The sequence below is a fragment of the Aulostomus chinensis genome, chromosome 14, assembly GCF_037954235.1.
Source record: "Aulostomus chinensis isolate RoL2024-O1b breed Wild chromosome 14, RoL_Achi_v1.0, whole genome shotgun sequence".
Taxonomy (NCBI): Eukaryota; Metazoa; Chordata; class Actinopteri; order Syngnathiformes; family Aulostomidae; genus Aulostomus; species Aulostomus chinensis.
This window is the reverse complement of record NC_141333.1, coordinates 8362455-8377520: the sequence shown is the minus strand read 5'-3', so window position 1 is coordinate 8377520 and position 15066 is coordinate 8362455. Positions and strand designations below refer to the sequence as shown.

Below are 15066 nucleotides of genomic sequence, written 5' to 3'. Positions count from 1 at the left end.
TGAAAAACTATAAATATAAATTATATCAGTTCTGGTCCAATGGTTGATATTCGTAAAGATTTATATATATCAATGTCACTCAAGTCTCTTCATCTTCGCTCATCATTTTTTGATAGAAAACAATGCAATATATTATTTGTGGCATTTATCAAAAGTTATGGAAATAAATAACATTCATTTTCATTCATTTCTCGGGCACGGGGTCTTTCTGTGTGGAGTCTCCATGTTCTCCCTGTGCCTGCCTGGGTTCTCTCTGGTACTCCGGCTTCCTCCCACAGTCCAAAGACATGGAAGAGGGGACGAGGCTGATTGGATACTTTAATTTGACCATATGCGTGACTGTGAATGGTTGTCGGTCTATATGTGTTCGCCCTTTGATGGACTGGTGAACCCCGCCTCACGCCCAAAAGCTGCTGGACTCGGCTCCAGCCCCCCCGCGATCCTTAACAGGATAAGCGAAAGAAAATGGATAGATATCAACCAAAATTCCAATACCACCCAACTATTTTTAAGGTTTATTTCATATTTTGTGTCAATTCTAAAGCAGTTGAACTACTAACACCCTGCAGCTGGTATCAATACTCAACAAGAGAGAACTCAGAACATGAATACACAGGGTCAAACAGACTCACACACAAACGTCCACTGCTTCTGATGTTTACATGCTTAAGCTAAATGACACTTGATTCATGTCAGCCAGTGAATCGTACACCTTCTTGCCTTTGCAACAAACAAAACAAACGCCTATGTGAGACGGTAAATCTCGATTTGGAACTGGACAACTGGACTCATTCAGATGAAATATTCACTCCAACTAGAGAAAAAATGACCAGTGGATATACAGAACGTAAACTACCACCACCAGCGCTTTTTGATGTCTTTTTTCCCTCTGAAGGTTCAGTTTCCTGTTTTTCTCTGATGTTGAAGCGGCAGGTGAATGGAACTCTGCAATGCATTGTGGTAGTGCATTTTTCAAAGAAGCAAGACCTGGAAGATGAATTATTCTGACACGTGTTGGCTGTTTCTGTGTCTTTTGGGGGTCAGTGTATTTCTGCTGACAGGTTTTGGCTTGTTATCATTGAGATTTACAGTCACAGCGTAACTTTTCCAAATAAACAAACACTCACCTTCATCAGGCTCTTCCTCTTCGGTGGGCGAGGCCAGTTGTCCTCTTCCTGCATTGCTTCTCTCTGCCTCCCTCTGAAGACTCACCACCTCATACACAGCATCACTTTGACCTACTCTCTCTGGGGCTTGCTGTATGCGCGCACACACACACACACACGCACACACACACACACACACACACACACACACACACACACACTATATTAACTTACATTCATTAACTGGATCTATAACCATAACCTATAACCCAAACATTGTTTTAAACTAGTACCAATTCTTCCCTGAGAAATGAAATGGCTGCATTACAGAAGCTTGTTTTTGTCACCTACATGTATGTAAGTGAGACTTTAGGATGTGACTGTGTAAAAAGATGTATGTGATAACAATATAAGCCCCCGAAATGCAAAGCAACAAAGTACAAATGTTTAGTTAGTTTAGCTTTGATGCACGAAAGAAAAGAAATACGCAAAAGACCTAACAGGAGATGAGTAACAGCATCGACATGAGCATGTATATGTATTTCTACTTAGTAACGAATGTGTGTACTTTTGCCACGTCACAACAGAACAGATGTCTGAGCAATGGATCGAGTGGTGCAAATGAATTCCCATTGTCCAATTCCCTCTAATATTTTCAGCTTCTGACAAATACCAGTACTAAAAAAACAGCCCGTCATTAAATAGTCAGAATAATTTCTTCTATGTGAAACATTTGCAGAAAAATGTTAAGATAAACTGATTTGCTTACATCTTCACCTAAACCTAGAATAGGTGTCTAACAAACAGGGGGGATAGCAACTGGACACTGTATGTACCCAAAACATGACCAAGCTAGTGTGTTCAGGGGAGAGTCCTAGTCCCAGAGAGGATAATTATTCAATATAATTATAGACATCAAAAAATGTGAATCAACCAAGCATGGGCTTAGATTCACACTTACGGAACTAAAAATAAATAAATAAAGAGGCAAGCATGAGCAAGTAATGGAGGAGCAACACCATTTTGAGAGCCAACTGAAACCCTCAGGCTGGGCCCTCGATTTAGCAATCAGCCGAGTGGAAGTGACATGGTGAACAAGGAAAGCCAAATAAAACCACAGGCAGCTAACACGTTCACTCACTCTAACAAGAGAGCCCCCGTGCCAAACAATGACTGGTACAAGTTAAGAATATTTTCATAGCAAAGTTAAATGCAGAATGAATAAAAGTTAATTGTGAATATTACTGAACATCAAGCCAAGGACACAGATATTTTACTCAGGAGTTGCAGAACCCAAGTACCATGAAAAGTCTTGTCAGTACTGAATGAGCATCGTGAACAGCTTTTAATATTAAACTAAAACTCTAAGTTAAATTGAAGAAAAAAATGTACATGTCTTCATTTTCATACTTATTGAAAAGAAAACAAGATCTAATCAAAGTATTTAAGTCCAAATAGACCAAAGAACAGCAGAAGAGAACGAATGCTGCGGCTGACTTGACCTTGGGTGTCATATGCTACTGATGTTTATTTCTGGTCTGTTCAATTACTGTAGTGCTGTAGCTTCTCTCCTGCACCTGGTAGAATGGATCGATGAGCTTTGATGGAGCATTGATCGGCCCACTCTCATAGCGTCTAATGACTATCTCACTCAGTGATGAGAGCACAAATTGGGAGAATATAAATCCTGACCTATTTTTGGACCTTATTAGGCTTCATAACGGGCGCTCGTTATGGCGAGTTGTTAACCTTTGTTGTAAATTGGTAAAACTGATAGAACTGTGACAAAATCTTGGGCCACGTAACGCCGAATGTACAGTTTATTTTTTAAAAGAAAGGAGTTCTGTCTAGTTTGTTGACGGTAAACAGACTAGAACAACCTCTCTCTCTGGGATGAATATAATTCATAAAATACCTTTGACGTTATCAGTGTGGTGGTTAACTAGATGGCTGCATAATTATTTCTTACTGAACAGATGCAAAGACAACCTCACAGCTGGTCGAACCAGCCACAGAAATTTGTATTGCTCTCAAATTCTGATCTTTATGCTTAATCAATTGAAGAAAAAAAAAAGAGGCGTGCCAGAGATAATTAGAGGATATTAAGTTATGATAGAGTCCAAATGTGTTGATATAAAAAAACAGTGAGATTGCTAAAAGTCACATCGGATTGCATCCAGAAGAATTTCACATTTGGCTGTCAAGCTAGTTTTCAATCACAGCTCCATAAAGTTACCATAGCTGCGCCTGAAATGTAAAGTGCACATGTACACTGAGAATTATGGTAAAATGGGTATTGGCACAACTAATTTGCGACAAACACAGTATAAAAGAAAATAATCTATTTGTATCAAATAAGGACTGTTCACCCCGATGACTTCTAATGGTGCGTTTTGTTTAGGACCCCCACAAGATACCAGTGGAGTGTGAAATACACTCGATGACCACTGAATAAGAAAAAGAGTTTGATTTACAGTTAGATGGTGACCTTTATTTAAAAATAATCTCTGGTATCACTCTTTGCAGTTTGGCCCAACAACTTCTAAATGTCACATTTTATCCACTCACACTTAGAAAGTCAAAACCAACACAAGTTATGGTGAGGCTCTGGTATTTTGGCTGCCTAATGACTTTTTGGGGGGGGGGGGGGGGGGCTAAAAAAAGACAATGGAACTACGCATTTTACATGTGTGTATCAGCTCTGATTGCAGTCTTCCATAAAAAAACCCACACAATATTATCTTTTAATTAGTTCTTAACCACAGCACCAGTCCAACACTCTTCCATTTACTGAGGAGATAACTGCAGAAGCAATCAGGCAGACGAGTCAGACCGCCGCTGTTAATTACCCACACGCCAATAATGAGACAGAGCCTCTTATTACCTCTCCACAATCCAAAGCTTCCTCACACTCCACTGCTTTGCCAGCTCCCCACGGCTACTGAAGGAGATCTGCTTTTTAACAGGCAGAGAAGAGGCTTACAGCTTGACTGTTGTTTTTATTTTATTTTTTTTTATCTTAAAACACCTGCAGCATCCACTCAAGCTGGGTGTTCTTGTGTCAGTGGGAGGAAGGAGAATGGGTTTTCTTCACTCTCCATGTACATTTAATCAGACATGAGGAAACCTTAAAGGGCAAACATTTCAGTAGTGTAATGTAATATAGCACCAAAAAAAAGGATACAGTTCAGTTGCTCCGATCAGCAAAACCCATCGCACAAGTGGCTACTGTTGTTTGGCTGCCAGATGTTTTAAATTTGTTGGAATTTAGCACGGTGACTATTCATTTTTAGAGACAAGCAAACTCTTGAGGTGAGGTTTGGAGCTTACACACACACACACACACACACACACACACACACACACACACACACACACACACACACACACACACAGCAAATCCTTACATCCTACGTTTTACAGTTCAAAGAGATCCAACACTGAAATTTTGTTGTGAGAGGGGTGGGGATAACATTTTACAACATTTTCGACATCACCAGCACCAGCTTGACAATGTGAAGCCGACACACTTAAACAGAGGGCAAAAGTGGGAGAAGCACGGAGGGAGGGAGAGGTAAATCAAAGTCAGCTTACGAGACATTTGCATCTTTCAGCACATTTCTTCAGCTCTTGCAGCAACTAGCTATCTAGGGTACAACAAAGACACAGCACCATGCCGCCAAGCTGCCTACTTCGACCTCCTCCACTCCACATCCTCCAAGCTGCCCGTTCCCTTACTCTCCTTTGTGAAGCGCTTCGACTGAGCTGAGAACTAATGAAACAGACTTAATAACCTCAAAAAATTATGCATGAGACTTTTCTGTGCCAGAGGTCTCCCTTAAATCCAAATTACTGTCCCCACTGCTTCAGAATTTTGCGAACTTTCATAAAATCCCAATTAGGAGCCATTCAGCTTCTGTGTTTTTGCGTGCAAAAATTAGTTATTTTCAACGTCAATCCACAACAAGCGTGCACTAATCCAAGAGTGGCACAAATTCCTTGCAATGCAACAGCTTTTTCTCCTTCTGGAACATCCATACAGAAACATTTTAATGACTCAATCTGAATCTCCACCTTCTAGACTTGCAGACAGAGCCCTTGAAGATTTCAGACATGCGTACTATGATGTGGCTATGTGACAAGGACAAGGCCCTGAAACCTGTTTGACTTGTTGCTCTTCAACAGTTTGGTCTGAGTTCCCATTTAAGAAGCTGACCTGACAGGCTACTTCTGGGTATTTCAAATCCAATAACCAACCAGAAACCCACAAACTATTCAACAAATAACACCTGCACCAAACTTTCTATTACTGTCTGCTGCACCAACTGCATATCATGTCCACAGACACGACTCAGTGCGGTTTGTAAGTCAGTCAAACTTTGGTATAAACAGATATTTTACACCACAAACATCACAGATGCATGCAAAGTAAGAGACCGAGTGCAGGTTCTTTGCGGGTTGCAGTGGTTAGAGTGAGCATACCTGTCTGAGTTTGAGGTAGAAAGTCTCACTGAAGGTCTTGCGGCTGAAGTACCAGAAGCGCTCATTTGAAGGATAAACCCTGACCAAAGTTTCCAGCAGGAAGCGAACGGGCTCCACCACCTCCGTCACGACCAGGTCCACCGCGACTGTCATGTAGACCTGCTTATCTGCAGCCAGCAGGAGAGAAAGAGGAAAGAGAGGTTACCGTGGAGGTCTTACATCAGATTCCCAAGTCTCCCAAGCAGCCAGACTGCTATAACCAAATTATCTTAATTTGTTCACGTTTTATCCCATTAAGTGTCTACATCATTAAAGGTTGAAAAGTGTGACCAATATCCAGGCTATTAACCACAAACTGTTAAGAGCTTAACACAACAAATGTGTCCAATTTCAAAACTGTTTTTTATAATCAAATAAAATGATATTAAAACACTATTCTACAAGATGAACCCTAAATATCTACACATCATGTAAGTGTAGTCTAAATATACCAACTACTTCTAATTGGATTAAGGACACATGACTTGAAAAGTAAAAATATTAAAAGTATTGTTTACTTGAATTTCAGTGTCTTTTTTTTTTTTATTCAGTCATTCCTCATTTCTCTGACAAGCAGGAAAATAAAGATGCGTGTAAGATGTTGATACTGCAAAAAATATTGACCGGTGATAAATAGCTTGTTACTGTACAGCATGAAAACAACATTTTTAAACACTGTGTATACTGTTACTTCCCATTGTCACATCAAATGAGATTTCTTCCTTATCAATGAAGAGACTCATGAGAACTATCGCCAAGTATTACACACAAGCCACTTCTCTCTGCCAATGAGGATTTGGGCACATTTAGAAGTGTGTGTGTGTGTGTGTGTGTGTGTGTGTGTGTGTGTGTGTGCGTGTGTGTTTGTGTGTGTGTGTTTGTGTGTGTCACAGATTGTATGTGCAGATGGACGAGGTGCCTAAACTTCCTCCAACCGTACAAAGATAGAGCCAAAAAAAACCCCGGATACGGTTTGCTGCCATCTCACACTGGAGCCCGAGTCCGTACAGTAGTGATCAGGGAATGGAGCCACAGTCCGGGAGTCTTGTCCAACTTAATCACAATTGATCAATTTCCGACCAAAACCCTCAGTGCTACATTTTGAAACATGTGATAAATATTTATGAAATAATGATTAGAGCTCATTTTACAATAACATGTCGGTTTAAAGGCTGCACGGTGGTTCAGTGGTCAGCACTGTGGCCTCACAGCAAGAAGGTTCCGGGTTCGAGTGCCGGCTCGGGCTCGGGATCTTTCTGTGTGGAGTATCCATGTTCTCCCTCTTCCTGCGTGGGTTCTCTCTGGTACTCCGGCTTCCTCCCACCGTCCAAAGACATGCAATTGGGGACGAGGCTGTCGGTTTAAAACTAACTTGAACATTTATCAATATGATAAGAACTCCCAAAAATGACTCAAAGCATCTTTGGGAAATCTGGTAGTATCAAGTGTTTTAGTTTGGCCCTTGTCACCAGTGGTAGATGAAGATCATTTAGCTTCACTTACAGTCAGCTCGTGTTTATATGCAGTTCATAAGCACGTATTGGTATGAAGTGGGGAAATAAATATTCACACACATTCACAGGCATTTTAGGATAAAGGCTCGGTGTGAGGTGAGCTGAAGTTAAGGTAGTGGTTATTGCAAGTCTCCAAGAAACCAGTGTAAGTCAATGTAATGTCTTTTGAAGGAATGAAAACTGTGTGTGTGCGTGTGTGTGTGTGTGTGTGTGTGTGTGTGTGTGTGTGTGTGAGTGCGCGCATGCATGCGTTAGCTTGGCTTCACATTGCCTGACATCTCTGAGGTCGACTGCTTTGACAGACCTGCTATACACCTTCAAGTCTAACTCTCCAAGGCTTGGAGTCAGCAAGTTGCCATGTCCTCTAATTTGTTTGCTGTAATGGATTCAGGGAGGCAAGCTCTTTCCCTGGACTCACTGCTCTGTGGTACATCAGCCGTGGTATCTGGGTAGGTGGGTACACTGCCCCCCACCCCTCACATCAAAGACTCTATGATGATGTGCACTCAAGTAATTGGAATTAACAGGTACACATAAATCATCAAGCGTGAGAGAGTATTGAAATAGTCTTGCAGTTTCCAGTGTTTAATGAGTTTTTGATTCAATAGCCTACATTGTGTACATGTGTCAGAAAAAAATGTCAAGGACACAATTAAAAGAAACTGTTCTTTGTATCATGAGGAGCTCAATCAGGTAAAAGTGTATAAAACTTGCATGGCTGCAGGAATATGAGGAAGCTCAGCAGTGAATTAGATTTAAAAAAATAAATAATCTCCTCCGAATGCTGTTTTAATTCAGTATCTCACACGAATGAGTGTCCACAACACAGCTCTGTTGGTTCTGCTGCCAGATGTGATGTGCTCACGCTTCCGTGTGGAAAACATGCCAAGCTTTGACAAGCTGTGGGTCACAGGGCCTGGTACAAGATTATATGTTGTGTTTGGGAGTGGATAAAAGCAATAATCACATCCAAGCTGTTAATATTGCTGGATTCCAGACGTGACGCCTGAGCTGCGTGCAGTCTCATGTCACTTTGTGTTCGTATCTATGTACGTGAATAATTCGTAAAATTCTTAATAAAAAATAACTAAAACAAAACACTGTTGTAAGAATAAGTCAAATTGTGAATCAGCTTTTTTTTTTTAGTATAGAGGGCTTTTCATTCGTCATCTATGGAGTGCACGTTGCTAGAGTGCATCTATGCTGCGTTGAGCTCATTGCAGCACCACCACTGAGCTTGTGTCCGCTTGCTCTGCCCACAAAAAAGTGTTGAAAAACATTCAATTTGGGCGCAACAATCTGTGACAGCACCTCGGTGTTCAATAGGAGGTAATCTGACAGATCATAAAGAAAATGGAAGAGAAAATTATCTTGGCAGTGTCCCAGTTTCCTGAGCTTTTTTGACCCAAGATAAAGGAGCTACCTGGACATTGGTGAAAAAGCTTGTGTGTGGAAAGAAACTTCCAATAGTTTGGGATCACAAGGTGTGTCTAAAAAGCAATTGACGTGTGTGATGTCTTGCTCCGAGCATGTCAAGGAATCACAGGTTCTTCCTGGTTGCTTCTCATCCCCACTGAACAAGAACGAGTGTCTGTGCTTGTCTCTGATTATATGGTGGATCCAAGATATGTCCTGCCAGCGGAAGAGAACTAGAAAAACTACTTTCTGGCTTCTGTTTTGGTCACCTAGCAACTGATGTGTGCTATTTGCATGTGTACCCTGTTCAGCACTTTACCCAGCAGCGAGCTCAGATAGGAAGACATTTTTTTCTTACCTGAAACATCCTTAAAAAGGTATCCAAAATATGGAAGCTCAGTAACATATATATTTAATATTTCGCCGTTGCAAAGATACTCAGATTCTTGAAAAATTGTGATTCTACAAACATTTGCTAGACATCTCACCTTTAGGTGTGTCTTCATTCAGCAGCTGGAAGGCTGCCATGTTGGGGTTCCATGTCCCTGTGATCACATAGGCCCTCCCATCAGAGCTCTTCCCCATCGACTCCTGTGTAAGCATCAAGGATCAGGGATATTGGATAAATCAATGTTATACTAACAATACAACACAAATGAAAAGACACGCTTGACATGATCGTGAGATTTTTACTGTTTCTGCTCACCATATCTAGTAGGTGCATGTCACTATTGCAAACTTTCTGACCAGGACTCAGCAGCATCCCAAAACATCTAGGGAAAAGATACAGGAAGTACACTCAGTAAATGGAGACAAACCAGGAGCAGGAGTGTGGAGACACATCATGTGACCGAACTGATCTTTCAGGCACGAGGCTGGCACTCTGGTGAGATCTACACAATGACTTGCAGGATTAAGCAACAACTGAATGATAAATAATAAATGAATGGTAATAATAATTTTTAAAAAATCGCTGTAACTTAGGTGGATGACAGAATTTACTCGTATTAACAATGACAACAATGAAATTCACAAACAATATCAATTACTTTCACAGTGATTTGACGAACAATCTGCCAATCAAACATGGCAGATGACACAATACTTACGGTATTCTCGTTAATAGGATTACAAACAGTAAAGAGGGAAGAGACAGACAGACGCAGGCGGTGAGGAGCGCACGCTTAGCGCTAATGTATACTGCACGTTATCATTCATCATTCAAAGTTATCACTTATCTTTCACGGCGTGGATCTTTTTTTTTTTTTTTTTTTAGCCTGCTGTTGCTGAGTTTGGAGAAGACATAGGCAGGTTGTGCTGTAATCTGACCTTTTCAAGGGTGTATGAAAGACAAGCACAATAAATGACACCACAAAGCACGAATACCACGGTAGTTCTTAACACAAATTTAAGGTCTTAATCTTAGACAACCAAGGCGACCTCTTCCATCAGCAGCAACTATTTCAACTCAGCCATGCAAGCAGAGGGAACACCGTTTATGAGTTCATCCTAATGATCCCGTCTCTCAAACAGGCACAGTAAAATCTCAGTCTCTGACTAAGGCTGGGGTGTCATCAAGTGGTCAGCATGGGAATCGCTCACAAAAGCTTGGAAATGCATTTTTTTTCCAAAGAAATGTAGTTAGCCGGAGTTACCGAGTTTACAAGATGAAGTCCCTCGGCAAGTGACGTTACAGCGGAATTTGCAAGAGCGAATCAAAGAATATCAGGGGTAATAACATTGTGTTTACAAATCAGAAAGGATCAGTTCAGAACACCGCAGGAGGTTCCAATGACACTATAAATAAAGGTGAGGGCAGGTGCCTGTCTCCCTCTGATAGCAGTGTGAGGCTGTGAGGAAGAAATGAGGAGTGGTGAAGATGACCCAGTTCTAACTGCTGCCAGTACACAAACAAAAATTGAGAAACTGCAGGGAGTCGAAAATGATTTAAGAAGATCAGTATCCTGTTTTGGCATTACTGTGACGAGGCACTATTTGAGTCTTGATTCATTAAATAATTGGGCCTTCCCTCACCCAGCTACTGGAGTGAAAAATGAATGTAATAAATCTCCTGAGATGGAACACTGAAAGAAAGATAACCCAGTGAAAAGCTTCCAGGACCTCATCATGTATCAATTTCTTTCAAGGGCATTGGAAAGTTCTTAAAGATTCCCTCCGCACACATTTTAAGACCTAAAAAATAAATGACTGACTTCCTCTCCTACATTAAAAAAACCAACAAAAAACCCCACAAACAATGCATGTCTATGCACATCTTTCTCATCCAAAAGTTGCTACAGCTACACACAAAAAGGTCCACCCTCAGCGGCAGTACATCCATGTCTGTTCATTGGCTGCTTCGTCATGCTTGTGTTCGCTGCATAACAGACCGCAATTGCTTCAAAAGTAGTTGTGATTTTTTGTGACCAATTCTATACAATCATCGTTTGGTAAAGTGAATCTCAAACATCTGTCCCTCACCTCTCAATGCCCAGCTCCTTGTTGCACATCTGCTGCACTGAAACCACGACCTTCTTCTGGACACTCTGCCGTAGTTTGAAGTAGAATTTATCTCTGTCCTTAGGGACTGGACTGGAAAGAAGAATGACAGGACGTGGGATTACACATAGTTCCAGCAATGTTTGAGTTTGTATGATGTTGAATTGTGATGTTCGTACAAGACGACAAGTGCATGCTGAATTTATCAGCATATTTGCTAACTTGCTGTTATTCTTGAAAAGATCTTCCTCCACACTAAAATCTCTATATGCGTGCTCATTAAGAGACAAATCACTCCGACCACCGGGTACATTCAGACCAGACCCAATATCAGGTGATATTCACAGGTAATAATAATTATTAAGGGAATTTTGGCTGTGTTTACTTTGTCTGTAAATTAAAAAGAAACCACAACTGGAATTACAAAACAGTATGAACAGCACATGAAACCTTTCCTACCACGTTTGTTCATGTAAGACATTTGCAACTTTAAGCAATTCTAACACACACTAAGACAAATCAACATAGATCTGACCGTGTATGTGATGACCAAGTACCTGTAGTTGCCCTTGCCATCATCCTCCTTGATCTCCAGCGACACAGCGAAGGTGTAGAGGTCACTGTCAGGGGGACTCGACACCGATGTGTCTCTGATGTCTGCCGGCCGTGACGAACGCCGAAAGGCTGTAGAGAAACTGTACAAGATGCGACTGACCTGGATGAAAAAGGGAAGGGACATGGTATCATGAGCCATGACAGGTTGAAGTGCTCCATGGGTGAATGAAAACAGTGTTTAAGTGCAGCCTGTAATACTGCCCGTACAACTCACAGCCTCTTTGATGTGGCAGGAGAAGACGTGGATCTGGAAGTCCTCCGAGCTCCGGTAACTCTCAGTGAAACAGAAGCAGTCACTCTCCATGGAACCCTCCCGTCCACGAGCACAGAACAACACCTTATAAATGGGGAAAGACGCGATCTCTGTACCTGAGGCCTGTTCCACAATCCTGCAGAGAATAACATTATTCTTCATGAGACGAAGACTGGGGATGATCAGGCCCAATATTGGCTCAAATCACTGGATTGGATTGAAAACAGAATATGATTAGAATGAGTCCAGTAGCTGGAGATAAGGGGCAGGAACATCAGCAGCTATATCGTGGGACCTATATAGTGTTGTATAAATGAGTCGGATTGTAGGTTTTTCTTTCTTTATGTGGGATTATAATGGCATATTTCTTTAAATTTACATATATTTTAGGGTTTTGTTTTTTTTTTTTTTAGATTTTGCGTAAAGCAAAGATCAAAAACACAAACGAATCCTTAACAGCTAAGTTGTCTTGAAAACAGAGACACTGATCGGAGTGTTGTCTGCAAATGCGCTGTAACTGAATCAGACATGGAAAAGTGGTCTGGAGCACCAAAAAATATCTAACCTGACCAGATCAGCTAACTGTAATTCTGCATGCTGTAATTACACGGATAGACAGTAGGCTGATGCCACCTGCTGGACAGTACCTTCTGAATGAATGAAAACTTGGACATGTACTTTAGTCTTATTTCAAACTAGACCTGCATATTTAACGTTTTTATAAACTAGGATATATCACCAAAATGAAATATTGCTGGCATTCACAGATCTGCAGGAAGCTGTGTTATAATCCCTCTCGTCTCTTCTAAGTGTATTCATTCCCTCCAACTTTTACAAAACGCTGCAGCTGTACTCTTATTGAGTCCCAACGCATCTGAACATATCAAATCTATTTTGGCTTCCTTAAATAAATAGGATCGACTTGACTTTTCCCATTATGGCACAGTTTGAATAGTATGTGACTAAAGTGTCATTCTCAATCCCATAATCTTTAATTTAATGCATGGTTGACCTGACAGAGCCGTCGGGTCCACAGGGGACATGCAGGGTGATGGGGATAGGAATGGCACTCTCAGCTCGCAGGGTGGCCATTGCCCTCTGTGCCTCTCCTTCATTGCGTGGTGCTTTGACCCAAGTGCAGCCCAGGTAGGACAGTTTGTTGAACTGGACACTGTCCTCCTCCTGGCTGGCTGGTGCTGGACAGGCTGACGCTTCTGTGGATAGACAGAAAAGTCAAACTAATTTCTAGGTTTCTGAGTCTAAGTTAATTCGGTCTATATTTAAACAGAAAGCAAGTGGAGGTCTCATTCTCAAGAGGCTAGTCAGACTTCAACCACATTTTCACAGGTGGGATATTATAAATCCTCTGGGTCTGACGCCATCCGAATACCATTGATGGAAACTGGGAGTAGACAGGATATTCACCTCACGCAGCCTCTCTTCAACAGACAGGAGAGAGAGAAAATCGCACAAGACAAGTCCGGAAAAACCAAACCAGAAAAGATGTAAAGAGAAAGAAAAAGTGACAGAACGACACAGGATGTTAAGGGTTCTTCTTTAAAATGACCTCTGAGCTAGCAGGAACTTTCACACTTCACAAACAGGAAGCAGAACAATGAGAACAGCGGTTGAACTTCCACTGCTGACGGGCTATAATTCTGCACCAGGTTAATCACTTCTTCTTTGTACACTCAGCAGAATGGCAGCACCAAACATTAGCACCACTGATAATGTGAAATAATCAGAGACTCAATAAACAATGAAATGCACATCTCATGTAAAACCGGTTGTGACAAGAATTTCAAGCACTCTTTTATGAATTTACATTTGAAGCAAATGATCTTATTCTAATTGTTTGCAGTGCTATAAACAGTATTGCTTTTTTCTAATATTACCTCCAGGGTGACGAGCACTTCCTCTGTAACTCTCATCTAAAAGTGAAAATAAATCTGCATCATCCGTCACTAAAAGTCACCGAGACTTTTCAGTGGAGTTTGTCTTAAAACTTTCACAATGTAGAGTAAAGTTTTGATCTACTTCTATATTTCCAAGAAGTGTGTGCATGAGGGGAGTAAATCCATAGTTTGAAATCCTAGTGATCCTTTTAATCGGTTTTCCAATGATTTGTCAATAGCTTGAATTTAAGAAATGCTTAGTTTTCTCTAAGTACACCTTGAAACGCAATTAACTAGTAGAAAACTAGACATACTGTACTTCGTTTCCGTTGCGTGCTTCCAGAATGTGTACCCGTCACAGTAATATGCTCCGGTTTATCACTGAGTGTTCCTGGCAAAACTAAAGAAATACCCTTAGGAGCTCCTGAGATACCGTGTTAACAGGAATGGGGCAGATGGGATGTCAGTGTTGAAGTATAAAGACAGCCTGTATAAAGTGATACAATATAGTTCAGCGCCATCAGTGTCTGAAAATTGCTTGAAAAACCAAACTAGACTACTGTGCATGTCTGTGTCCATAACTCAAAAGAGTAAAATAATCTGAATTCTAGCAAGCAAACCTTAAACTGCAGCCCGACAGGAGCGAATGCAGCATCCACAGCTGTAAAAGTACTCAGAGGATTGGTACCGCTATTGTACACTTATTCCTGGTAAGCTGCCTGGGCCAGATTTTGCTTGCTGATATACAGAGAAGGTCCATTACTGGATTTGCTAATCTAATAAAAAAAAATAAGATCTTGCTACATCGGTCTCATGCACATTGCTGCATTCTTTCACCACACTCAGTTCTGCGTGTTAAACCCAGGATGCTTCGACCAGGATGTTCCTGAAAGAGCGTATACCTGGAGGTTGAGGCTTCAAGACCTGGCTCTCTGAGTCCCTGTGCTTTTCCATCTTTTCCACGCTGCCCTTCTCCACCTTCACATCATCGTCGTCATCATCCAACACCTCCTCCATGGCTTTCTCCAGCTGTTCACTCCCATTCCAAGACATCTGTGGAAGAGAGGAAGAACATAAACAATGAAGGAATTCATGAGTAAAGAAGGAAAAAAAAGAAGAGATAAAATAGGGTCATAGTAATTCCTGCACTTTGAATTGTTTGCTTAAACACATGAAACACACAGGAGGCTTGTACTTCAGTTGATCTCGATATACTTTTGTTGATAACTAAAGCAAGTTAGTGCAGC

General features: G+C 41.2%; 1 protein-coding gene across 1 annotated transcript in view; it reads right to left on the bottom strand.

Annotated features, from left to right (window-relative positions):
• rabgap1l (RAB GTPase activating protein 1-like) overlaps nt 1-15066 on the bottom strand; it is a 94999-nt gene that overhangs the window by 75896 nt on the left and 4037 nt on the right. The window contains exons 3-11 of the mRNA XM_086225275.1: nt 14722-14872; nt 12937-13138; nt 11886-12060; nt 11614-11771; nt 11039-11149; nt 9264-9330; nt 9046-9148; nt 5589-5755; nt 1128-1257 (exon numbers count right to left, since the gene is read on the bottom strand). Coding sequence (XP_086081401.1) covers nt 1128-1257; nt 5589-5755; nt 9046-9148; nt 9264-9330; nt 11039-11149; nt 11614-11771; nt 11886-12060; nt 12937-13138; nt 14722-14872 — 1264 coding nt within the window. The remainder of the gene's footprint in view (nt 1-1127; nt 1258-5588; nt 5756-9045; nt 9149-9263; nt 9331-11038; nt 11150-11613; nt 11772-11885; nt 12061-12936; nt 13139-14721; nt 14873-15066) is intronic.